The sequence below is a fragment of the Microcaecilia unicolor genome, chromosome 11 (genome assembly GCF_901765095.1).
Source record: "Microcaecilia unicolor chromosome 11, aMicUni1.1, whole genome shotgun sequence".
NCBI lineage: Eukaryota > Metazoa > Chordata > Amphibia > Gymnophiona > Siphonopidae > Microcaecilia > Microcaecilia unicolor.
The window spans coordinates 37650156-37677104 of record NC_044041.1 but is presented as its reverse complement, the minus strand read 5'-3'; the positions used below and the strand labels follow the sequence as shown (position 1 = coordinate 37677104).

The following is a 26949-nucleotide window of genomic DNA, read 5'->3' as shown; positions in this document are numbered from 1 at the left end:
CAAAAGTTCTTCATGGCCTGAACTGTACCATTCCCTCACATTTCTGCAGTCCAAATCTATGGCCCTGCATTTTTTTAGCATTAAATCTTAGCTGCCAAATTATGGACCATTCTTCAAGCTTTGCTAGGTCCTTCCTGATGTTACCCACACCATCAGGCATGTTTACTCTATTACAGACTTTTGTTATCATCCACAAAAAGGCAAACCTTACCAGACAGGCCTTCAGCAATATCGCTTACAAAAATGTTAAGAACCACTGGTCCAAGAACTGAACCTATGGCAAACCATTGGTAACATCCTTTTAGTGAGTGAGCTCCATTTACAACTACCCTTGTTGGCTGTCACTCAACCAGTTCCTAACCCAGCCAGTCACTTTAGGACCTATACTGAGTGAGCCCATTTTATTACTCATCTATGCAGAACTGTGTCATGGGCTTTGCTAGAATCTAAAAATACACCACATATAGTGCTCTCCCTCGATGCAACTCATCCAGTCAAAGAAATTAATCAGATTTTTTCAGACAAGACCTGCCTCTAGTGCAGGGGGTTCTCAACCCAGTCCTTGGGACACACCTAGCCAGTCAGGTTTTCAAGATACCCATAATGAATACGCATGAGATAGATTTGATTGTGCTACCTCTATTCCATGTAAATCTCTTTATTTTAGGTATCCTGAAAACCTGACGGGCTAGGTGTGTCCTGAGGACAAGCTTGAGAACCCCGCTTTAGTGAAACCATGTTGCCTCAGGATCTGTAATTCAAAGGATTGCAAAAACTTTACTATTAATCTCAACTATGTCTAAATCCCGAGTTAGAATATGGCAAGAGGCAATGGTCCAGGTGTGTTTTGAACAGGACTAGGGTGGGGCTGAAATATACACATGCATTCCCTGTTTCAGGAGAAGGCATGTTTATGTCCTCCCGAGATCAATGCTGGAACTCATGGCTGCTCCTGAGGACATCTTGGTTACATTACTATTGTTGTAATGTTTGTTTTTTTTTATAGGTCACGTTTACTCTCTTCAGCACTGTCCGTTCTGCTGTTACTGCCAAATTTGCGCTGTTGGCTCTAGTCGCAACTGACCCAGATGACATGACTCTGCAAGAAGTTAGATCTCCATTGCTTGATTTGTGGCCCACAGTAATTAAAAAGTGGAATGTTTTTATGCCTGTTTTTTTTTTTCCACTTTACAAATAGTAGATGGTAGCCAATGATTATACATGCTGTAGCCCCTCAGTAGAAATTAAGGTTCTGTGTTGGGGGTATTTGGCACCAAGGTTCCTTGCTACTTATTTTGACTTATAATTTTGTGCCTAGACATTAATTTGGGACACTATGGTAAATTGCAGGTTTGAATTTAAGAAGTTAGTTTTGCGCATACCATGACAGGAATGAACCTCAGTTATGTGAGGAGGCTAGTCAGTGCTTTAGTTCATAATTTTGAATTCAATAAATCATCAAAATGATTTATGTAAAAAACGCACAAGATTACTTGGGCAGAGGGGTAGGTCGAAGTAAGTGTGTCAAAACAAACCAAATTCAAACTACTATATAAAGCTTTCTGTAGGACAGATGAGAAAACATGTGAACTGGCAAGGAATGGGTCTTATTAAGGTTGACATAAACCAAATCTGATCACATGAGCCACTGGATTTTTTTTTTTTTTTTAATTAGTCCATAAGTTTTGTAGTTAGATGTGTTAAAGTACATAGGGTCCCTTGCTCTGCTTAGCTCCAAGTTTCTCATTGTTCCAAGTGTTTTGGTGAAGGAGTATACAGCTTGGTTATTGTCCAATCATAGTCCAGTTTAAATATAAATTTTAAATTCATGAAATCAACCAATCTGACCTTAAATAATCCCAAAGTTACATGCTACACACAAATAGTAGCAAGATAAAGAAGCATTAGCTTATAGATGAGGCAGCCCTGTCCTATGTGAATACCTACTAAACAATACAAGTATACTTAAAAGGTCGCATTTTTAAAAAATATTTATTTCACATGAGAAAATACAATCCAATAAATTTTTTGTAAGAACACTCGTCAACAGTAATTGATCACACTGTATTCATGTTTTTTTAATTTTTTATTGTTTCTGAAATGGTACCATTGTACACTGTACAAACCATAGCTAATAATGGAATAAATAAGTGAAAAAAAAAATCATTACTGCTGTACAAACACACAAACTGTAAAGTAGAAACGATTAAGTATGCAAAAAATAAAAAAGAGAAAAACAAAAGGTTGAGTTTTTTTTTCTTGTTTTGTTTTTACACCCAACAGGTCCATAGACATAAAAAGAATGTCAAAAACAGTGATAATGTTTGTGTGGTAAGATTACCACCAAAAACAAATAGTTTATACTGCCTTGATTTTTTGTCATTAAGTGCCAGCACTTTTTGGAATGTTTTAACTATATTCCCAAGCATAAAAATTCCAAGGAATAGATGTATTATAAAATGTTTGGCTGAGTAAATCCTTTTATTCAGGCCTTCACATGTGTTTCACAAGCTTGACTATTCCTTTGCTTCTGTTTTATTATCTTTATGCAAGCAACTAACTCCACAACATTCAGCATGTAGTACGGAAGCACTTGTTCAGGTTTTGCACCATTTCTAAACATTTTACCCGTCAGAGAACTTTTTTGTTACCTAGAAAACTGAAACTGAACCAGTTCATTCTGGTTTATATTTATCTGGTTGATTTTGCATGAACACCACCATTTGCTGGCAGAAAACAAACAAACAAAAAACATTTGTATAATTTTCCACTGGTCCCAGTAATGCTGTCAGGCACTTCATTAGAAGTCTAATAAAGACTATTCTGAATATCCCTACACTAGGTAACCAAAGGGGGTCTTTTACTAAAGTGCGATATGTTTTTGTACTTAGCATACCTTAATAGCAAAAATTAAAGCATGTTAAGTGCAAAGGCTGGGTGCTAATTGTCAGGAGCATGCCCAGCATGTCCTCAGCAATTTCCCCACTGAAAAGTTCATTAACGCACATAAACTTTGACTCAGGAGACACGAAGGCATTTAGCGCCTCCTACTGAGGAAACACTAAGTAAACCCAGGTTAACAGTGAAAAGTGACAGCACAGTAAGTACCATGTGTGCTACACTGTACTACGCAGTCCCTGCCATTCTCCACCTACTTCCTGCCTCCTATGACAAGATGAGTTAACTTGTGAGTTTGCGTGCGCTAACCGGCATGATACTGTGCTAACAGTTGGCATGCATGTTCGGTAGTGTGCACTAAGTTGTACCTTAGTTAAAGGGCCCCCCCCCCAAGTGCCTCTGACAGCTCCTTCTCATAAAGGCTGACACTAACAGGTTTAAGGAACCCACACAAGTGTGCTGCTGGTCTGAAGCATGCAGAACTGCTCCCAATCTATTATGAAAAATGGAGATTATCTGAAAGGTTTAAAAAAAAAAAAAAGTGCTAGCTTTTTTAGATCTTAAACAGGACAAAAGCCACAGAATGAGGTTGTGCTGCGTTGTTTTCAATGCCACAAGCTCACAGAACACAATACAGAACAGAAGCAAGCAGGAAAGCATGCACAAAAACGCACTTAAATTTAAACCTGTTGGTGTCAGTAATATTAATAAGGTTATTATTTTTTTGAGAAATGTGCTTTGAGGTATTTTAATGATGCTATTGTGTTTACTCTTCTTATTGAAGTATAGGAAGGAGCCTGCTTCTATAAAAAGAGCTTGTATCCATACCCTGGGAAAACACGTGGGGAATGAAAATCAAATTAAAACCGTTCAGCAGAATTTACACACAGTGGTCAGATCCATCAAAAGCAGCCTCTAAAGAATTTACAATATACCATTTATTTTGTTTTGTTGTGTTAAAAAAAATGTTTTAACCACTTCTAGTTTTAAAAGCTACTAACAAAAAAAAAGGTGAAAAAATGATTTTAAAATGCTACAACGTAATAAGAGGAAAAATACTTCCAGGGATTTAGTATCATAAAAGGGTTTTTTTTTTCTGCTTTTCAGCATGGACATGCAGAAATCTTTCTCCCACCCCCTCAAATAAATCTGGGCTCACTGACACCTCAGTACCTAACAGTTCTATTTGTATACTGTCCAGTACTCTTGAGAACAAATCTATTAGCAGGTGTCCTAGGTTACACTGGGCTATATTTTGCCTTTATAAGATTCCTGTATGAACTTCTGTTAGCAGGCTCCATGACAGCCTGGAATTTGTTTTCTTTACTTCCGAAACACCTGTTCCAATCCAACTGAGACTCTGCCCATTAACACTGCAATGGGGAACTTCACAGACCCCTAGGCCACAAAAACGTGCCCAGAGAATGACTAGAACTGGTGATGGCTAGCAAACTTCACAGGACTTCATTTTCCTTTTTCAACTTGTGCCCCTTGACTGCAAGTAGTCCTGGCCATGAGTGCTACTTTGGGGGTGCTCATGTTACAGGTTCAGCTACCGCTGCGTTAAAGCCTCAAACCCTATCCCAATGCGTCACAATGAGAACCAGAATAGATCCAGATGGGTGATAAAGGGAGATTAGACCAAAATCAGATGAAGTTCCTCAGGGGGGATGCCTCCATCTATGCTTGTAAGCATAGATTACGGGTTTGGGGCAAACCACAAAGATAAAAAGCCAAAATACAGCTGGGTTTACACTGTTTCCATAAATGACTGCAATCTACTTAGTATCTGAAATGTTTTATTTTAGCATAAAGAAAACATCCCTAATTAACTTTGTGCAGGAAGGTACTTTGGGTGTTAATAACTATGAACATGCTATTAAAGGGCAGCATGGAGATTTTATATAATATCGTATAAAATCTTTTTTTCCTTTTTTCAAGTGTCTTTAACATGAAAGCGGCAAATGCAAACACAACAGTCAAAGTTCAAGCCATTTTCACCCAAGGAGAGTTCAGAAATAGTTTAGCAAGTTTAATAAGAAAATAGACTAAAAACAGTTCCATGCGTTCCTGTATGTTCATTTTGCATACTAGGTGCAACCATTGACCCAAAATGTTAACATTTTATTAAAAAATGACAAGACCCATCTGCTCCGTACAGAGCAATAAAGACAGCAAGGTCATCACTGAGCACGCTGAAAAACAACTTGATTAAACAAAGCAAGCCTAACACTTCTAAAAAAAAATGTAGCGAGAATCAGGAGGTAACATAGCCAAGAAGGCAATATTTATAAGAATGCCTCATAAGAGGGACAAAAGCTGGCCTGAGGGGGCACTAGAGGCAGTTTCAGGGAAGGTTATCAATGACCAAGAACTTTTATTATCAAGCAAATTACAGTGTCATCCTGAAGATCAGATTTAAGACAAAGGCGCTGAGTAATCACTAGTGCTTGGCAAGGTACATAAAAGGATGCCAAAGGCATATCCTGAGTGCCTCGAAAGGCATAAAATTGAGGGCATTTAGTGCCTGCGAAATACACCGACATTCTTCAATGCTCATCCTGTGTTAGTACACAAAAAGAACACACAGGTACTAGAAGTTACGTACATTTAAAAATGTTTAAAATAAAAAGTTAACTCAATCCTTTTTGCTTGCTGTTTCAATAGGAATTTCAGTAAGCCTAGAGCCCACTGAAATGGCATCCGCATTCTCTAAGCTGTCCTGCTATTGGCTGAAGGCTTACGACTGTGCAACAGAGTGAAGGATTTTGGATGCCTAGTCACATGATACTGATAAATCTGCATTTTTTTTCTTGTACCTTTTCTTTGGGGCAAGGGATATGAATGAATTCTGTACCAACCCCTTTCATTTGACAAAGCTGACAAAAGTAAAAATGAGGAAGCTATAGAAACCCAACTTGGAACTAATCTGGGCCCTAAGGTTTGTTCAGTGAGCTGCTTGTGTCTGAACTGGTTTAAATACACAAGGTCCAGATGCAAATTTCACTAACTTGTACATATTCCTTGCATTGAGGACAGTGAAGAAAAAGAAAACCAGCTACTTGCTTAATTTATCAACCATAGCTGGAGAAAGTCTGAGTATGGCCTATGTCTGGTATCACTGATGTTTAATAGAAACTCAAATATTAAAATGGTTCACACAGCAGATAAACCAATTTAAGATGTACCCATCACAATTAAAAGTAGAAGAAATATAACTGCCAGATGAGTAACTCATGTTGAAACAGAGCGCACCCATCAAATTTGGTAGAAAACAGCCAAGAGCTGCATTGTACAACTTTACCAGTTTTTTTTTTTAAAGACTAATCCTGGTGATGGGGAACCCTCCCCCCGTCTGGCTATTTATGCCAAAATATAGCCAGCTGGTTGAAGAAGATAAGAACAGTTCATTATTAGGAACTTCATACAGGAAAAACTAAATACAGTTAGCAGCAATTAATGACTGACTGCTGCACATAAGAACAGACTGAGCCTAATTGATATTCAAATTAGAGAGAAAAGCAATAGAATCTGTATCTACCATTCAGGCAGCTACTGTAACCATTAAGGTGAATGCACCAGAAATTACAAAATTAAATCAAATTGCAGCATACAGCAATGAACCATGGAAGGAGCACATGTCCTAGTAAGGGATAAAATATATATATATATATATTTTTTTTTAACTTGAGGAGAGCTAATAAATGTCTAGATTTGCTTACTGTGCATCAAACAGCCAGGAAATGTTTGAAAAAAAAAAAAGCACCAGTTGAAAAACAGGAAAAGAATTTTTGCGGGAAAAAATTGTAACAGTCTGGAACACTGAGGAATATTTAGTGTCACACAGAAACAGGAGTAGTTAATCCTCTACATAAGAGTCAAAGAAATATTTGCTGCTTAGAGATAGTCACATAGAGCATTTCACTGCTTATAGAAACCAGAATAACAAAGGTTCCTGTCAGTGATCCCTGCTGTGAGAAAAAGTCAAGCCAGATACCAGTGACAGCTTAATAAGGAACAGAGGCACAAACACCAGAGTGCTGAAATAACTGAAATAAATCAGAACAGACTCACCGGAATGAAGGCTGATTTACACAGGATATGTTGGAGGTCCAGTGGTGGTGGTTTGGGGGGGGGGGGGGGGGTAGTAGGGATCTCAGAGACTTCCGAGATATACCTCAGCTCTGCAGAACAGCTGCCTTTCTTTTTAAAACAGGAGTTTATGCAAAGAAGGCACCCCAACTCAAATGAACCCAAGACATTAAATTGGATCAGGAGAACAAGTCCAGGAAGACACCCCAAACTCAACTGGAACACAGATGAGAAGCTAGTTCAGGAAACAAACCAAATAGGCACCCCCCCCCCCCCAACCAAACTCAACTGAGTTTCAGTATAAAACAGGCTCAGGAGCAGAAAACCCTAAAAGGTTAGCTAAAGCTCAACTGAAACTAGTTAGAAATCACGTCAGGAGAAGGGTTGTTAGCCCGTCATCCATCCGCTTGGGAGACGACGGAAATACGTTCTATGCTGCATAATACCCTTAAGGGGCAAGTCACAAAAACTATTTTCTTCCTCTGTCTCCATCCACTGGTAGTGGGACATAGCCCATTAGTCTGGACAGGTCCGATAGGATTGCTATGGAATAACTGCTTTACTCCAGATGTGAAAATGGCTTCTTATTCATCTGGCTTTGCTACATATGTTAACAAGTTGTATAGAATGGTGGGGGGGAGAGGTGGGACTTGCTACATGGCATCATACAAACATAGGGCACTTCTGCAAAATAGAACATTGCAAAACAATAAAAACCGTTAGCAGTGTTTTCAGAACACAAGGCACAAAAGAAGCAGACAGCATGTCAGAACAAAGAACCTCACATGTAAGCTAATACCTGACCTGTACCATTTTTAAATATCTTACATTGTTAAATAGAGAAATGAAAAAATACAGCAGCACAAATGTTCAACTGATTTTAGAAACAGTGCGTAGACCCTCCTGAGTTGTTTACTCCAACCAATTTCAAAGACTGCAACTTAAAAAAAAAAAAAAAAAAAATTCATAATGGATGCCTCGGAGGAAAAAAAAGTTTAGCAGTCTCAGAAGTCACACCTCGCTGGGTTTTCTTGGAGTTTTCCTTGGTAACCTTAAAACACGTTCTAGAGTTCTGTTCTCATTGGAGCCATTTAGGTAAGGTTGTTCTATAATTAAGCCCATTGATGTACCTTACAGAAAAAAAATGACCAGAAAATCTAATTGTATAGTCTAAATTTCCTCATCATTTTGTTGGGAAGCATCTACTTTAATCTTTTTAGAAGGCGGCACTCCTCCTTCAGAATCCTTAATGGAGAAAAAAAAAAGAAGAAAAAAACATATCAGTGCATTAGTCATGCTTGGTCTTGTTTCTACTCAGTAAAAGAACTCAAGAGTATATAGGCTCAGCTTGGATTTCGTAAATAAACTTTCTGAAGCATATGTATTCTTTCACTTGACCATGTGAAGGCAGATATCAAGTGGACAACTTTGTTTTTAAACTGAACTCTGGTATAAAATGCTAACCCAACAGGTTACTAATAGGCCAAGGACCCAACTTGCACTCTGCCTAACTGGCAATATAAGGCTGACAGGAACCAGACAGCGAGTTATTTTCCTGTATAGGTGCCACTTCTTTGGAAAGATCTTCCTTTGGAACTTAAATTGAGGTCCTGCTACCTTTCTGAAAGCTCTGCAAACTATACTTGTTTCAATTGTTTTAACGATATGATTTACTGAATGTTGTTGTAGACCATGCTGTACTCTCGTCTGTTGGAGAAGCGGTCTGTAAGATAAATAAATAAAACAGACTCATTTACTGCCTTGCATAATTAGAAGAGATGAGCGCTGTTACCTGAGAGTTTTTGGATGACTCTGTAGTTGAATCTTTGTCTCCACAGGGCTGCGCTTCTGTTTTTTCTGAACTGTTCATTGAACTTGCTATTGAAGACTGTGAGTTCTGTCCGGAAGTATCTGAAAACCAAAAACAGAATTTGTATATATTTTTCCCTGGAATGTTAGAAATCTTTCTATACAAACCATGCCCCTTCCTTCCCCAACTCAAGTCACAGCAAAGAGAAAGGCAGAATAGAATCACAAATACTACTAATGATCCATCAGACTGGGTAAACTCCTTCCTGTTGTAATACTGTAGATTTCTACTTCAACCAAGGAGCGTCCCAGTTTTGAATCCTGCTGAAATTATGTTACTGGGTCTGTCTCTACTGGGAGGCTGGTACATGCAACCATTGCCCTTCTTTCCATGAAGAAGAATTTCTAACATTACTCCCAAGTATACCCCCTTCTGGGCTTATATCAAGATCTCTTCTTCTACTGCTTCCATCCCTCTGAATTAGAGAATGACATGGGGACAAAGTCTGTCCCCATCCTTGAAAGCTCTGACCCTGCCTCTGCATGTTTTGCAGTTTTATATATTATGTAGGGCCCTTTGTAGGCCTATAACAAAAAAACAAAAACAAAAAAACAAACAACCCAATACATGTATATTTTTAAATTACATAAAAAATACTGCTATGATTTTAATCTTGACATCAAGACACTTGACACTTGACATCAAGACACTTCAAGTGACACTGCTCCTCCATCTGAGGAGGAACTGAGCACAAGCAAAACCACTGGCTGAGACAAATGGAACCGTCAAGACCTTGGGCAGAAAGGATGGAACTGGGCATAACACCACCTGATCCTTACAGAACTCCAAAAACGGCAACCTACAAGATACAGCCTGCAACTCCAAGACTCGCCTAGCCAAGGCGATAGCTACCAAAAACACCGTCTTGAGCATCTAATCTTTTACAGTACAGGAAGACAAAGGCTTGAAGGGAGGCCTGAACGCGACCCTGAAAACAGGATAAGGCCGCAATCTGAACCTTAAGGGAGGCCAGTGCCAGACCTCTGTCAAAACCATGCTGTAAAAAAAAATCCAAAATCTGCGAAACAGATGCACAAAAGAGATGTTCAGCTTCTCTCACCACGCCTCAAAGATCCTCCACGTCCTTACATAATTGAGGGACATAGACTGACGCTATGATCGGAACATGGTGTCAAACTACATTCGCAGAGTATCCCTTCTTTGTCAACCTCGCCCACTCAAGAGCCAAGCAGTAAGACAGAATCTACCCGGATCCGGATGAGACACCGAGCCCTGCACCAGAAGACCCAGAGTCTCTGGAAACCTGAAAGGAGACTTGACGTTGAAGATTGGCGTACCAAGGCCTGATAGGCCAGTCTGGCGATACCAAAATCACCTGGCCCCTGTGTGTCTCGATCCTCTGAATTAGACGCCCTATGAAAGGCCACAGAGGAAAGGCATAAAGAAGACCAGCTGGCCAGGGCTGAAGGAGTGTGTCTACTCCCTGCGCTTTGGGGTCCTTTCGATGACTGAAAAATAGAGAAAGCTTTACACTGAGCATGGAAGCAAACAGATCCATCCTGGGAAGCAACCAGCGCACTGCCATTGATTGAAATGCCACAACGCTTAGAGCCCACTCTCCGGGATCCAGAGTATTTCGAATGAGAAAGTCTGCCAGGACGTTCTGTACTCCTGCTACATGAACCGTGGAAAAAGCGACCACCCACTGCAACAGTTGCACCACTTCGAACTCCAATGGACGACTCCTTGTCCCCCTTGTCTATTGATATAGGCCACCGCCGTGGTGTTGTCTGACATAATGCAGACTGACTCGCCTTCCAACAGAGGACAAAACACCTGGAGAGCCAGCCAAATTACTCTGGTTTCCAGAAGGTTGATTGAGCAAGATGTCTCCTGATGAGACCAGAGGCCTTGAGCACACTGCTCCTGAAAGTGAGGTACCCAGCCCGAGACTGGCATCCGTTGTGACCACTATCCAGCTTTGCTGATCTAAAGACATTCCCTTGGCCCTCCGGAGCCACCAGCGGAGACTGCTCCGCACTTGCACCGGAAGGGAAATCTCCTCTGCAGCGAGTCCCTCTGTGGGGACCACCTAGAAAGTACAGACTTCTGTAGAGGCCTCATGTGGGCTCTTGCCCAGGGCACTGACTATCATCTCCGCCATGGAATCCAGGACTTGAAGATAATCCCTGGCACTCGGCAACGGGGACTGCAACAACAGGCGAATCTGCGACTGCAACTTGAGGATACGGACTGAAGAAAGAAGAACCCTGCCCTGCCGCATATCAAAACAAACTCCCAGGTATGCCAGCGATTGGGACTGCTGCAGACGACTGTTCTGTGCATTGACTACCCAATCTAGGGATTGCAAGAAGCCTACCACCCGATCTGTGGCCTGAATGCTCTCCTGATAAGACTTTGCTCTGATCAGCCAAACATCCAAGTAAGGGCAAACTAGGAAGCATCTGTCCTGAGAGCCGCCGCCACTACCACCATCACCTTGGTAAACATATGGGGCGCTGTCACCAGCCCGAAGGGCAGCGCCCGAAACTGAAAATGCTGGCCCAGCACTGCAAAGCGAAGAAATCAGTCTGAAGGAACCCACCTTCTTGGGAAACAGGAAGTAAATGGAATAATGCTCTTGCCAGAGTTCTGCAGAGAGAACTGGACAGATAGCCTGAAGGTCGAGAAGCCTGCCTAGTGTGTCCCTGACTGCTATGGCCTTAAGACGAGAGCGGCAGGCAGTCTCTAAGAATGTGTCTGGCAGAGGACGCACGAACTCTAAGGTGTACCGTCTCGAATAACCTCTAAAACCCACTGGTTGAAGGTAATCTGGGCCCACGTCTAATAAATTGCGCCAACTGAGCAACTACCGGAATCTGAAAAAATAGCTGATCGCTGAACTATAAAAAATAACTGGGAAGTTCCTTTTTTTTTTTTTTTTTAAATAGTAGCTACCTCTCTCTGCCTCTGTAGCTCTTCCCTCGAAGAGCCTGAGGCATCATCTTTGTTTTATTTTTTTTTTTAAAACAAATTGATAATAGGGCATCACTCCAATGCCAGGGAGGCATGAGGGAAGGGACCTGGCCACCTAAGTGTGACACCCTCGAGGCTAGAAGAGACCCCCCCACGGGCCTTAGCCTCCACCAACAGGCTTTTTTTTTTTTTTTACCATGGATACACAGAAAAGACCAAAATACTAAACCAAAGAATCAAACAGAAGCAAGTATAAACACAGAAAAGGGAGAAAGAGCAAAGCATGAGACTGAAGGGCTCACCACCTTCCACCTGCTGGAGACTGAGAATACTGGATCTTTCTCTAGCTGGCAAGGGCTCTTACTGTCTTCTCTCTCTAGTCACAGTTTCTCAGTCTTCACCTGCTGGAAGGCCTGCACAACCCATCAGCCACATTCTGGGCCGGTCTGGAGGGACGTTAAGAAAATTACCACTACTGTGCATTTACTGTGTGTCCTACAGCATTTATCCAGTTCTGGATTTACCTCACCGTATAGGAGGTTTGTAGTTCCAGTTTCCCAATTGCATTCCTTAAGAAAAAGCTACAAATCCATGCATACAATAGGGTAAACCCAGGGCAGGATCGAAAGGAATATCTAAAGCCCATTGACAACCTTAAGCCACTGCTCACTGGAGCTTCCAATATTTGACCATATGCACACAGTGCTACAGTGAAAGAAAACTGCTGTGTTATGCTATGCAGAGATAACATTTTTCTATTAAAAAGAGTTTGTACTTGGAAGGGGAATTCTCCAACTCTCTGAAACCAGGGTACCTGAAATTGGTTAATTATAATTATCAAAAGGGAGGTAGACAAAAAAAAATGAAACCACAGAACAAAACTTTTAAACTGGAGACAAAATATTACAAATGTAATGGTGTGTGGGGGGGGGGGGGGGGGGGGGGAATCAACCTACTTTGTCCATAGGATGCTTCTAGATGAAGAAGAACTGGGGAATAAGATTATTCCTCTGCCATCATGATTCTTATCATTTACTTATAGGAGTTCTCAAACTATATGGCACACGCAGCTCACTTTCTGGGCTACCATATTTTTGGGCCTAAGAGAAATCCAGCCTGTGGAAGAAGTTTTATTTCCTTTTTTTCATTAACAACAAAGATAAAAAAATAGCAGGCTGGTGAGGTTCCAAAGCTTCAACCACCAAAAATGACAACATGGCATGGTGAAATTCAGCAAACTGATGGGAATCCCTTTCTCAGTGATTTTGTCATAGGCGGTCCTTGTCTGGAAACACCTCATTTACAGGGAAACAAAACCAAACTGCCATAATCAAATATTTAGATATCAAGGTGCTAAATGGCGGAACTCTTTGCCTAATTGCAATAAAATGTAAACCTGATTATTTGATATTTCACAGAAAACTGAAAGCATTCCTCTGAAAAAATTCCTACTCAGAGTATGGTAGTTTGTTACTAGATAATGGGCTATTATTTAGTTATATGTCTCTTATTTTACAGTTGTGGTGTAAGCCACATTGAACTTGAGTATGTTCAGGATAATGTGGGGCACAAATATAAAAAAATAAATAAAATGAACACTCTATTATGTCTTATTTCCACACAAGTGCTTTCTCTCTGCTGTCTCTCTCAGGCTGAGGGGGAATATGATTGAGGTTTACAAAATCCTAAGTGGCATAGAACAGATAAAAGTGAATCGATTTTTCACTCTTTCAAAAAGTACAAAGACCAGGGGACACTCAATGAAATTACATGGAAATACTTTTAAAACAAATAGGAGGAAATATTTTTTCACCTAAAGAATAGTTAAGCTCTGGAACTCATTGCCAGAGGATGTGGTAATATTACATTACATAAGGTCTCTCCCTCCTGCCACAACACCGCAGGTATGGGAAAAGCTAGTTACCATACTAGCTTTGGATGCACATTTAAGGTTCCCACTTAAACATTACCATGCTACTTTACGGAAGCAGTTGGGCGAGGTGGACTATGATAACTTAGCTAACAGCTGGAACAAAGAATTGGCGGTGGGTCTCCAGAAGGATAGGCTGAAGACTTGTCTCTTGGGGATGCAGAGACAGGTGGAAAATGTGACGTTGCAAGAGATCCACTATAAATTTTTAATGCGGATGTACATATCTCCTCACAGAGCCTTTAGGGCCTCCATGAGGATGGATGATGTGTGTGCGAAGTGTGCACAATCCCCGGCCGGTCTGGGCCACATGTTCTGGACCTGCCCGCAGATCCTTGGCTTTTGGCAGCAAGTGTGTCAGCATGTATCCAGTTTATGGGGGGTTACCTGGAGGCCAACTCCATCTCAACTATTTGAGGTATTTAGGGTGTCCCCGTACTTGCCCAGGGGTCTAAAATGCTTTTTAAAATGTTCAATTCTGGTGAGCAAGAAATTGATTCTCTAACAGTGGATAGTCGTAGAATCTCCATCACTGCAACAATGGCGATCCAACATGATTACTCTCTGTGCATTGGAGCGCAGAGGAGTGGAACACTTGTCCTCGCCTCGGGGAGACCAGTTCTGTCAAGCCTGGTCTCTCTTCTGGGACTCACTGACTGTAGTAGCGTGCAGCAGAATCCTGAATGCTTAAGATAGACAGTGTGGCGGGGGGGGGGGGGGGGGGGGGGGGGGGGGAGGGGGGGGGATTTGGGGGGGGGGGGGGGTAGGGCCATGAAAGTTGTTATATGTTAGGTTACTTCTTAGATATGCAAAATCTGGGAACCATTGTTGACCATATTACTGGTGTGGGGATTATAACTGCTGTGGATGGATTGTTTGGGGGGAAAGATTTGTTTAATGAAGAAGCACCTGACCCTAAGGGCAGGGGCTACTGTTCTACACCCTATTTAAAAGAACACGGTGAAGTAGGTGGATAATGAGGGGTGTGAGAGGGAATAAGAGGGGATAAACAAAATGCACAGTGTGGTGAATTGTATTGAAGTTGTGATGTACAGATTGAAGTGTATGGCTTGTTAATATGGTGATTACATTGTACTTTATATTTGTGGCATCTTTCATCAATAAAAACATTTAAACATAAAAAAAAAGGTTTTTGGACAAGTTCCTGGAGGAAAAGTCCATAGTCTATTATTGAGATGGACATGGGGGAAGCCACTGCTTGTCCCGAGATTGGTAGCATGGAATGTTGCTACTAACTGGGTTTCTGCCAGATACTTGTGAGATCTGGATTGGCCACTGTTAGAATCTGCATACTGGGCTAGATAGACCATTGGTCTTACCCAGTATAGCTATTCTTATGTTCAAAGCTAATGAAAAAAATTTGGCTACCTACTTGATGAAAATTGGTGATCATGTCAAGACCCATAGTTGCTAAATGTTTACCACACTGCTTCTGTTTTCTGCAACTTTTGCAACACTACAGTTAAGCTGTAGTCTTCAAGAACAGCTTGGACATTCCAATAAGATCAAGAAAAAAAAAATCTATGGAACTAGTTTCTATTCCACATCCTGCTTTGTTTTGCTTAACTTTGACCATCACAAATAAAAGGGCTGATACTCAGCAAGGTGGGCACCAGCCAATAGTTAAACGGATGATTTAATGGCTTATCTATGCCATATATCTTGGCCCCCACTGAATATCACAGGTAAAGGACATTCATAAATCTTACGCCTGCAATCGCTGCAGCAGAGATATTCAACCACTATCCAGATAATAGTGTTAATATATCACTGCTAACTGGATATCTTTCTGACATGCCCCAGGACCATCCCTTACATACATAGTAACATAGTAGATGACGGCAGAAAAAGACCTGCATGGTCCATCCAGTCTGCCCAACAAGATAAACTCATATGTGCTACTTTTTGTGTATACCTTACCTTGAATTGTATCTGTCATTTTCAGGGCACAGACTGTATAAGTCTGCCCAGCACTATCCCTGCCTCCCAACCACCAGCCCCACTTCCCACCATCGGCTCTGGCACAGACCGTATAAGTCTGCCCAGCACTATCCCCGCCTCCCAACCACCAGCCCCGCCTCCCAATCTCAGCTAAGCTTCTGAGGATCCATTCCATCGGAACAGGATTCCTTTATGTTTATCCCACGCATGTTTGAATTCCGTTTCGTCTTATATTTAGACAGATAAACGGACTTGCTTGATTAGCACTCAATGTTGATCATATAATCCTTTTGAATATCAGTTTTAAAGAAATTAAGTCAGTCACCTTTTTTTTGTTTATATGCTTTACAGTGCAAATACATACTCCTGTAAACACCCTGAAATACCATAATGCTTACTTTAGCAAATTTTAGTTTTGGGAGGTTTTGGTGGGGAAGGGGCAGGAACACATTATAAGTGCTTGTCATTACCAGCAAATGCACACACCTCTACCCCAACCCCAATACAGCCTTCTTATTCTCCTCCTCCACCCTACACAGGTATAGTCCCCTCTCCCACTTCCATCCCTCCCACTCACCTCTCTTGTCCACCCTCTAGGGACCTCTCATTATCCTCTCAAGCCCCTAATAGGACTGAAAATGTTTGTCACCTCCTACTCCTAAGGAGACAAGCAGAGCAAAGGACCTATCTCTCCAGCCCAGAAACCACCCACCAGGTGAATAGACAAATGCATTCTCAAAACCCTGTTCTTGTGTCTAGATATACTCATCAAGTCTGACTGTAGGCCTAAGCTTTACAGTTTGAATAATCATGGAGGAATAAGTACATCACTTTTGTAAAAGCTACAAGAAAGTACTTCAAAGTGTGTGTATGTTATGTGCCAGTTACAACTAAACATTTACAATATCAATGGGAATAGCAACATAAAGGTTTATGGGCGGAACATAAATGTTTATTTTAGTAATTTTTGAAACTAATGTTTATTTTTCCCAAATCTATCACAGAGGTCCAATTTTGATGTCGGGGAGGAAACATCAACCAATGGGAGACTAAGAGGATAAACTCCCCTGATCCCTTTAGTGGAGTGCTACTCAATAAGAGCATTCTCTGAAACCTAGACATCCTGGGTAGCAGATATAAATCCCCAAATGGATGTTACTACACAGATCTTCATTCCCCTGCTGAAATGGGGAATAAACGTTCATTTTTTAGGCCCATCCAAAACATGCTCAGACTACGTCCTCTTGTTATTTGTAAAATAAGGACTCATCATGCATGCTTGCAGCTGACCAAGTGAACCCTGGTCTGCCAAACCCCATGCCTCAAATCTGCTTCCACTGACACTGGTGTGCATGGGACGTGGAAAGCTCTAGATTACCTTCAGAATCAGGCTGCTCGCTTGCATTTGTAGGGACTTCAGACCTGGCTAGCTCCGGGCCATCGGCTTGTGTCGAGCAGCAGTTCTGCTCCGGTGCTGGGCTCGAGTTACTACTGTTCTCTTGCTTTACTGGAGAACCATCAGCTATTGAACTCTGGTTGCTGTTGTCATCTGATGGGAAAGGAGGAAGGGAGAAATTTTTTTAAAAGACAAAAACTAAGAAAGAAAACATGGGTATGTTCACAAATTACACAGACATATTTCAACCTAGCACACCCCAAATTTGGAGAGTTGAAAAAATACCCAAAAGTTACACAACGATCAATTTAGCATTAAACAGCCTCAGACAGATAGCTTTGATGCTAACAAAGTACAGTGCAATCTGCTTAAGTGCAAGGGTCTGGGACCAAAGAAATACATACAGTTAACCGGAGCGTGCACTTAACCGTTGTGACCCAAAGAAGCTTGACATCTGATAAACATATGTACAGTACTGTTTATTACACGTACAGTATACAGTCTCCGTTAACTGACGTTAGGCTTACTTGAAGTAATCAGTCATAGTCCTCTGTAAACTCTTGTGTCTGTGATTCCATAGACTACGTCTGCCAGATGGTAAAAACTGTCATAGCACTGACATCCAGTGGCCTCCAGATAGGCCTGCACAGTGTTGAGACTCTCCAGCGCTCTTGCAAAAGTGACAGGTTGTTGAATCTCGTCAGCATGTGCCTCGCTGCTCATTTCTTCATCTGTTTCATCATCAGCCGTTGCCCGCGTGTGGGCGCATATCTCTACATCAGTGAAGTCGTCAGCTGTTTGTAGATCGTAATCAACAGCTATGTAGTGATGACACCCCTATTCAGTAACACCGGCTGGGATGTCAATAGCCTGTTCATCTGACACATTTGCAACAGCTGCATCTGTTTCATCCCTCTCCACATCCCTAACAAAGCTTGCCCGCTTGTAGCAGTTCACAATGGTTGCCTGTGTAACATGATTCCAGGCTTCTTTCTGCATATGTATGGAATCCAACAGTGATAGATTACGAGCCAGTTCAACAGCACATTTATCCTTGCCATTCTGGTCATCCATAACGCTCATCAGACGACGTAGCACAAGAGCCCGATAATGTTGTTTGAAATTGGCTATTATGCCTTGATCCATAGGTTGGATCAGAGAGGTAGTGTTTGGTGGCAGGAAGACCACCTTGACGTTAGACAGCCTGACATCATCACTGTGTGCAGCACAATTATCACAAACCAACAAAATCTGACGCTTTTGTGCCTGCATTCTAGTTAACTTCTTTAGCCACTGCTTCCAAATTTTCCCAGTCATCCATGAATTTGTGTTAGCCTTGTATGACACAGGAAGTCGCTTAACATTTCTGAAGCAACGGGGCTGTTTGCTCTTTCCAATGACGAGTGGTTCCAACTTCTCACTCCCATCCATATTGCAGCAAAGGAGGATCGTCAGTCGGTCCTTCGACGTTTTACTTCCTGTAGTTTCGGCTTGTTTGAGTGCAAGTGTTCCATCAGGAATCGCCCGCCAGTAGAGACCGTTTTCGTCAGCATTGAAAATGTCACAAGGTGCAAACTCGTTCAAGATGGTAGGAAGAACTGAAACAACCCAATTTTCAGCACCAAAGTCATCAGTGTCCTGTTTTTCACCATGCTGTTTCTTGAATTTTATGTTGTTCCTCTCCTTCCATCTTTCCAACCATCCAACAGTGGCTTTGAATTCAGTTAGTCCAAGACTTTCAGCAAGCTGATTAGTTTTCTCCATAAGCAGTGGACCACTGATAGGAAACTGTCTGCTCATGACATGAGAAAACCACCGAAGAAGAGCATCTTCTACATCCTCAGCTTTTCCCGCCCAATTATGTTTCCGGTGTGGATTTGTATTGTTTTGCCAGTCTTCCAGAAGCTGGTCTTTCTGCTTCAAGATATGTGAAATTTGACTGGGATTGACACTATATTCTTTACCAATAGATGCTTGACTTTGTTTGTTTTCTAATTTTTTAAGAACTTCTATTCGTTCAGCCAGTGTTAAAGTCTTACAGTTGCGTGACGACGACTCCAGTGTACACTCTTAACAACATTCTTTCGCTTATTCTGCCTGTGGCAGTTAACCAACGAGATTTCAAATTTACCGTCCCTTTGTCACGCACCAATCAGCTTCCATATTCCGTGCATGCGCTTATGCGGGGTCTTTCCTGCAGAGGAGTGGTCTTAAACCGTGCATATAAGTGAATCTTGCACTTATCAGTGGTGCGCTAAACCGAAGTTTATCCCCATAGAAATTGATGGCGCCAAAAACAGGACCGAAGTACAGCATGCAGTTAAACAAGAGCATGCGCTTATCTGACGTGCACTTAAATGAAGTGCAGTATATTTTGTTTTCTGTAATTCCAGTGCTATATGTACAACTGCCCTCTCAACTTCTGCTCAGCCTGTCAGAGACTATCATGGAAAATCCTGGCTGAGGATAAAGCATGAAATAGGCTGCACTGTTTCCAAGCACCATGCATTAGTGACTCAAGTAGCATGTGTATTTTTAGTGCAGGGATGCACTGGTGAGAGCTCCATCTATCACATCCATGAAGAACCCTACATGAGAAAGGAAGAAGCTCCACAAGACAGCACATAACCAAGCTTCAGGGACACAGGCATAGGCACTGGTATGTTTTCCAGTGCTGTCTATGCAAGTGGTTCCCAAACTTTCAGTTCACGGCACCCTTCGTGTCCGAGCAAGTTTTCTCGGCACCCCCCCCCCCCCCAGCCACAGAGCTCCTCCCCTAGCCTCACAGGTCTCCATCTTTTTCTCTGCACAAATATAACAGTGTCAGGGTGTCCCTATAACCAGCCCCTCCAAATGACACGCTGATTACGATATATAACAAATTATTATTCTACCTATGAAACGTTATTCCATTATTACACTTCCTCTTTGTACAACTGTATGCTGCCAGCATGTTTAAAAATATAAGTGAGATTAAAATATAAAGCGAGAATATAAAAATATAAGTGAGAAAATATAAGTGAGACTGCCCAAAATACAGCAGCCAGGCTGATATTCAGCAAAACATGCTTCAAAAGTGCCAAACCCCTCCGAGAAAAGTTGCATTGGCTCCCAATCAAAGAACAAATCATCTTCAAAATCTGCACCTAAGTCCACAAAATCATATACGGCGTAGTCCCAGAATACATGACAGACCTCATAGACTTACCAATAAGAAACAAAGATCAGCAAGATCCTACCTAAACCTACACTACCCAAATTGCAAAGGACTGAAAAGCGAATGCTACATACCTGTAGAAGGTATTCTCCGAGGACAGCAGGCTGATTGTTCTCACTGATGGGTGACGTCCACGGCAGCCCCTCCAATCGGAAACTTCTCTAGCAAAGTCCTTTGCTAGTCCTCGCGCGCCCGTGCGCACCGCGCATGTGCGGCCGTCTTCCCGCCCGAAACCGGCTCGAGCCGGCCAGTCCAGTATGTAGCAAGACAATACACTTCAAGGGAAGACACAACTCCAAAGGGGAGGCGGGCGGGTTTGTGAGAACAATCAGCCTGCTGTCCTCGGAGAATACCTTCTACAGGTATGTAGCATTCGCTTTCTCCGAGGACAAGCAGGCTGCTTGTTCTCACTGATGGGGTATCCCTAGCCCCCAGGCTCACTCAAAACAACAACAAAGGTCAATTGGGCCTCGCAACGGCGAGGACATAACTGAGATTGACCTAAAAAATTTACCAACTAACTGAGAGTGCAGCCTGGAACAGAACAAACAGGGCCCTCGGGGGGTGGAGTTGGATCCTAAAGCCCAAACAGGTTCTGAAGAACTGACTGCCCGAACCGACTGTCGCGTCGGGTATCCTGCTGCAGGCAGTAATGAGATGTGAATGTGTGGACAGATGACCACGTCGCAGCTTTGCAAATTTCTTCAATAGAGGCTGACTTCAAGTGGGCTACCGACGCAGCCATGGCTCTAACATTATGAGCCGTGACATGACCCTCAAGAGCCAGCCCCGCCTGGGCGTAAGTGAAGGAAATGCAATCTGCTAGCCAATTGGATATGGTGCGTTTCCCTACAGCCACTCCCCTCCTATTGGGATCAAAAGAAACAAACAATTGGGCGGACTGTCTGTGGGGCTGTGTCCGCTCCAGATAGAAGGCCAATGCTCTCTTGCAGTCCAATGTGTGCAGCTGACGTTCAGCAGGGCAGGAATGAGGACGGGGAAAGAATGTTGGCAAGACAATTGACTGGTTCAGATGGAACTCCGACACGACCTTTGGCAAGAACTTAGGGTGAGTGCGGAGGACTACTCTGTTATGATGAAATTTGGTGTAAGGGGCCTGGGCTACCAGGGCCTGAAGCTCACTGACTCTACGAGCTGAAGTAACTGCCACCAAGAAAATGACCTTCCAGGTCAAGTACTTCAGATGGCAGGAATTCAGTGGCTCAAAAGGAGGTTTCATCAGCTGGGTGAGAACGACATTGAGATCCCATGACACTGTAGGAGGCTTGACAGGGGGCTTTGACAAAAGCAAACCTCTCATGAAGCGAACAACTAAAGGCTGTCCTAAGATCGGCTTACCTTCCACAAGGTAATGGTATGCACTGATTGCGCTAAGGTGAACTCTTACAGAGTTGGTCTTGAGACCAGACTCAGACAAGTGCAGAAGGTATTCAAGCAGGGTCTGTGTAGGACAACAGCGAGGGGCTAGGGCCTTGCTGTCACACCAGACGGCAAACCTCCTCCACAGAAAGAAGTAACTCCTCTTAGTGGAATCTTTCCTGGAAGCAAGCAAGACGCGGGAGACACCCTCTGACAGACCCAAAGAGGCAAAGTCTACGCTCTCAACATCCAGGCCGTGAGAGCCAGGGACCGGAGGCTGGGATGCAGAAGAGCCCCTTCGTCCTGCGTGATGAGGGTCGGAAAACACTCCAATCTCCACGGTTCTTCTGAGGATAACTCCAGAAGAAGGGGGAACCAGATCTGACGCGGCCAAAAAGGAGCAATCAGAATCATGGTGCCTCGGTCTTGTTTGAGTTTCAACAAAGTCTTCCCCACCAGAGGAATGGGAGGATAAGCATACAGCAGGCCCTCCCCCCAATCCAGGAGGAAGGCATCCGATGCCAGTCTGCCGGGGGCCTGAAGCCTGGAACAGAACTGAGGGACTTTGTGGTTCACTCGAGATGCGAAGAGATCCACCAAGGGGGTGCCCCACGCTTGGAAGATCTGGCGCACCACTCTGGAGTTGAGCGACCACTCGTGAGGTTGCATAATCCTGCTCAGTCTGTCGGCCAGACTGTTGTTTACGCCTGCCAGATATGTGGCTTGGAGCACCATGCCGAGACGGCGAGCCCAGAGCCACATGCTGACGGCTTCCTGACACAGGGGGCGAGATCCGGTGCCCCCCTGCTTGTTGACATAGTACATGGCAACCTGGTTGTCTGTCTGAATTTGGATAATTTGATGGGACAGCCGATCTCTGAAAGCCTTCAGAGCGTTCCAGATCGCTCGCAACTCCAGGAGATTGATCTGTAGATCGCGTTCCTGGAGGGACCAGCTTCCTTGGGTGTGAAGCCCATCGACATGAGCTCCCCATCCCAGGAAAGACGCATCCGTTGTCAGCACTTTTTGTGGCTGAGGAATTTGGAAAGGACGTCCCAGAGTCAAATTGGACCAGATTGTCCACCAATACAGGGATTCGAGAAAACTCGTGGACAGGTGGATCACGTCTTCTAGACCCCCAGCAGCCTGATACCACTGAGAGGCTAGGGTCCATTGAGCAGATCTCATGTGAAGACGGGCCATGGGAGTCACATGAACTGTGGAGGCCATGTGGCCCAGCAATCTGAACATCTGCCGAGCTGTGATCTGCTGGGACGCTCGCACCCGCGAGACGAGGGACAACAAGTTGTTGGCCCTCGTCTCTGGGAGATAGGCGCGAGCCGTCCGAGAATCCAGCAGGGCTCCTATGAATTCGAGTTTCTGTACTGGGAGAAGATGGGACTTTGGATAATTTATCACAAACCCCAGTAGCTCCAGGAGGCGAATAGTCATCTGCATGGACTGCAGGGCTCCTGCCTCGGACGTGTTCTTCACCAGCCAATCGTCGAGATATGGGAACACGTGCACCCCCAGCCTGCGAAGTGCCGCTGCTACTACAGCTAGGCACTTTGTGAACACCCTGGGCGCAGAGGCGAGCCCAAAGGGTAGCACACAGTACTGGAAGTGGCGTGTGCCCAACTGAAATCGCAGATACTGTCTGTGAGCTGGCAGTATCGGGATGTGTGTGTAGGCATCCTTCAAGTCCAGAGAGCATAGCCAATCGTTTTGCTGAATCATGGGGAGAAGGGTGCCCAGGGAAAGCATCCTGAACTTTTCTTTTACGAGATATTTGTTCAGGGCCCTTAGGTCTAGGATGGGACGCATCCCCCCTGTTTTCTTTTCCACAAGGAAGTACCTGGAATAGAATCCCAGCCCTTCTTGCCCAGATGGCACGGGCTCGACCGCATTGGCGCTGAGAAGGGCGGAGAGTTCCTCTGGAAGTACCTGCTTGTGCTGGAAGCTGTAGGATTGAGCTCCCGGTGGGCAATTTGGAGGTTTTGAGGCCAAATTGAGGGTGTATCCTTGCCGGACTATTTGCAGAACCCACTGATCGGAGGTTATGAGAGGCCACCTTTGGTGAAAAGCTTTCAACCTCCCCCCGACCGGCAGGTCGCCCGGCACTGACACTTGGATGTCGGCTATGCTCTGCTGGAGCCAGTCAAAAGCTCGCCCCTTGCTTTTGCTGGGGAGCCGCGGGGCCTTGCTGAGGCGCACGCTGCTGACGAGAGCGAGCGCGCTGGGGCTTAGCCTGGGCCGCAGGCTGTCGAGAAGGAGGGTTGTACCTACGCTTGCCAGAAGAGTAGGGAACAGTCCTCCTTCCCCCAAAAAATCTTCTACCTGTAGAGGTAGATGCTGAAGGCTGCCGGCGGGAGAACTTGTCGAATGCGGTATCCCGCTGGTGGAGATGCTCTACCACCTGCTCGACTTTCTCTCCAAAAATATTGTCCGCATGGCAAGGCGAGTCCGCAATCCGCTGCTGGAGTCTATTTTCCAGGTCGGAGGCACGCAGCCATGAGAGCCTGCGCATCATCACACCTTGAGCAGCGGCCCTGGACGCAACATCAAAGGTGTCATACACCCCTCTGGCCAGGAATTTTCTGCACGCCTTCAGCTGCCTGACCACCTCCTGAAAAGGCTTGGCTTGCTCAGGGGGGAGAGCATCAACCAAACCCGCCAACTGCCGCACATTGTTCCGCATGTGTATGCTCGTGTAGAGCTGGTAAGACTGGATTTTGGCCACGAGCATAGAGGAATGGTAGGCCTTCCTCCCAAAGGAGTCTAAGGTTCTAGAGTCTTTGCCCGGGGGCGCCGAAGCATGCTCCCTAGAACTCTTAGCCTTCTTTAGGACCAGATCCACAACTCCAGAGTCGTGAGGCAACTGAGTGCGCATCAGCTCTGGGTCCCCATGGATCCGGTACTGGGACTCGATCTTCTTGGGAATGTGGGGATTACTTAATGGCTTGGTCCAGTTCGCAAGCAATGTCTTTTTCAGGACATGGTGCAAGGGAACAGTGGACGCTTCCTTAGGTGGAGAAGGATAGTCCAGGAGCTCAAACATTTCAGCCCTGGGCTCGTCCTCCACAACCACCGGGAAGGGGATGGCCGTAGACATCTCCCGGACAAAGGAAGCAAAAGACAGACTCTCGGGAGGAGAAAGCTGTCTTTCAGGAGAGGGAGTGGGATCGGAAGGAAGACCCTCAGACTCCTCGTCAGAGAAATATCTGGGGTCTTCTTCTTCTTCCCACGAGGCCTCACCCTCGGTGTCAGACACAAGTTCACGGACCTGTGTCTGCAACCTCGCCCGGCTCGACTCCGTGGAGCCACGTCCACGATGGGGGCGTCGAGAGGTAGACTCCCTTGCCCGCATCGGCGAAGCTCCCCTCCGCCGACGTAGTCGGGGAGCCCTCCTGGGAGGTGGCCGCAGTCGGCGCCGCACGCGGTACCGACGTCGGGGACCTCACCCCGGGCGATGGGCCAGCCGGCGCCACGCTCGACGGTACCGGAGGCGCAAGCACCGCCGGTACCGGAGGGGTAGGGCGCAACAGCTCTCCCAGAATCTCTGGGAGAACGGCCCGGAGGCTCTCGTTCAGAGCGGCTGCAGAGAAAGGCAGGGAGGTCGATGCAGGCGTCGACGTCAGAACCTGTTCCGGGCGTGGAGGCTGGTCCGGGCTGTCCAGAGTGGAGCGCATCGACACCTCCTGAACAGAGGGTGAGCGGTCCTCTCGGTGCCGATGCCTGCTGGGTGCCCGACTCCCTCGGCGAACCAGAGCTCTCGGTGCCGACGCGGGGAGGAGACCGGTGTCGATGCTTCTTCGACTTCTTCCGAAGCATGTCACCGGAGCTCCCCGGCACCGACGAGGAGGACGTAGAATCCATCCGTCGCTTCCTCAGGGCCGAGGTCGAAGCAGGTCGATCCCGGGGGGGCTGTACCGCAGGAGCCCTCAGGGTAGGGGGAGACCCACCCGAAGGCTCACCGCCACCAGCAGGGGAATGGACAGCCCTCACCTGCACTCCACCCGATGCACCACCGTCCGACGACATCAGGAGACGAGGTCCCGGTACCACCGACGTCGATGCAGCTATCCGATGTCTCGGCGCCGATGCAGAGGGCCGATGCCTCGATGCACTGGCGGCCAAGGATGAAGGTCTGGACGCTGATGACGTCGATGCACACGATGACCCCGGTGCCGATGCCGACGAAGAGCCCGAGAACAAAACGTTCCACTGGGCCAATCTCGCTACCTGAGTCCGCCTTTGTAACAGGGAACACAGACTACAGTTCTGAGGGCGGTGCTCGGCCCCCAGACACTGAAGACACGAAGAGTGCCTATCAGTGAGCGAGATTACCCGGGCGCACTGGGTGCACTTCTTGAAGCCGCTGGAAGGCTTCGATGTCATGGGCGGAAAAATCACGCCGGCGAAATCAAAATCCGAAATGACGAATTTGGAGCACCAAAACTTTAAGGGAGAAAAATCTCGACCGAGGCCGAAAAGAGGCCTACCCCGACGACGAAAGAAATCTTACCGGGGCAAAAACTGGAAACACGGGAAGGGGCGAACGAAACCCAAGGGGGTTTTCGGAGCACTTCCCGAACAAATCTAGAACTTTTCCGAAGAAAAAAACACGTCTATTTTAAAACGGACGCGCGAGGTCGACTCTCCGGGGCTCGACACGACAAAAACACAGCCGTACCGAGTGCGGACGAAAGAAGACTGGCCGGCTCGAGCCGGTTTCGGGCGGGAAGACGGCTGCACATGTGCGGTGCGCGCGGGCGCGCGAGGACTAGCAAAGGACTTTGCTAGAGAAGTTTCCGATTGGAGGGGCTGCCGTGGACGTCACCCATCAGTGAGAACAAGCAGCCTGCTTGTCCTCGGAGAATACAAAATAACTTACACATCCGGCTTCTCCTACATAAGCGCACAACTATGGAATGGGCTCCCAAAAGCTGTGAAAACAATCCACAACCACTTAGAACTTCAGGAAATCACTAAAAACCAACCTCTTCAAAAAGGCCTACCCCAACGACCCCACGCAACCCTCTTCAGCTACCAACACAGCATGACTATGATCGAACAGGACAACACGCAATCTTCATCCATTCCGACCCTCCACTTATACCTCATATGATCACTACACAACTTTGTATTTGTTATCCACCGACTGAGCTAACGCCTTTGACAGTACTATGTAAGCCACATTGAGCCTGCAAATAGGTGGGAAAAGCGAAGTTACTTACCTGTAACAGGTATTCTCTGAGGACAGCAGG

General features: G+C 45.0%; 1 protein-coding gene across 2 annotated transcripts in view; it reads right to left on the bottom strand.

The window, feature by feature from the left end:
* Positions 1-2045: 2045 nt before the first annotated feature.
* The window catches only part of BCL7A (BAF chromatin remodeling complex subunit BCL7A), a 106017-nt gene continuing 81113 nt past the window's right edge, over positions 2046-26949 (bottom strand). For both annotated transcript variants that reach the window (XM_030218977.1, XM_030218978.1), the window contains exons 4-6: positions 17068-17238; positions 8783-8901; positions 2046-8235 (exon numbers count right to left, since the gene is read on the bottom strand). In XM_030218977.1, coding sequence (XP_030074837.1) covers positions 8161-8235; positions 8783-8901; positions 17068-17238 — 365 coding nt within the window. In that variant the 3' untranslated portion in view covers positions 2046-8160. The remainder of the gene's footprint in view (positions 8236-8782; positions 8902-17067; positions 17239-26949) is intronic.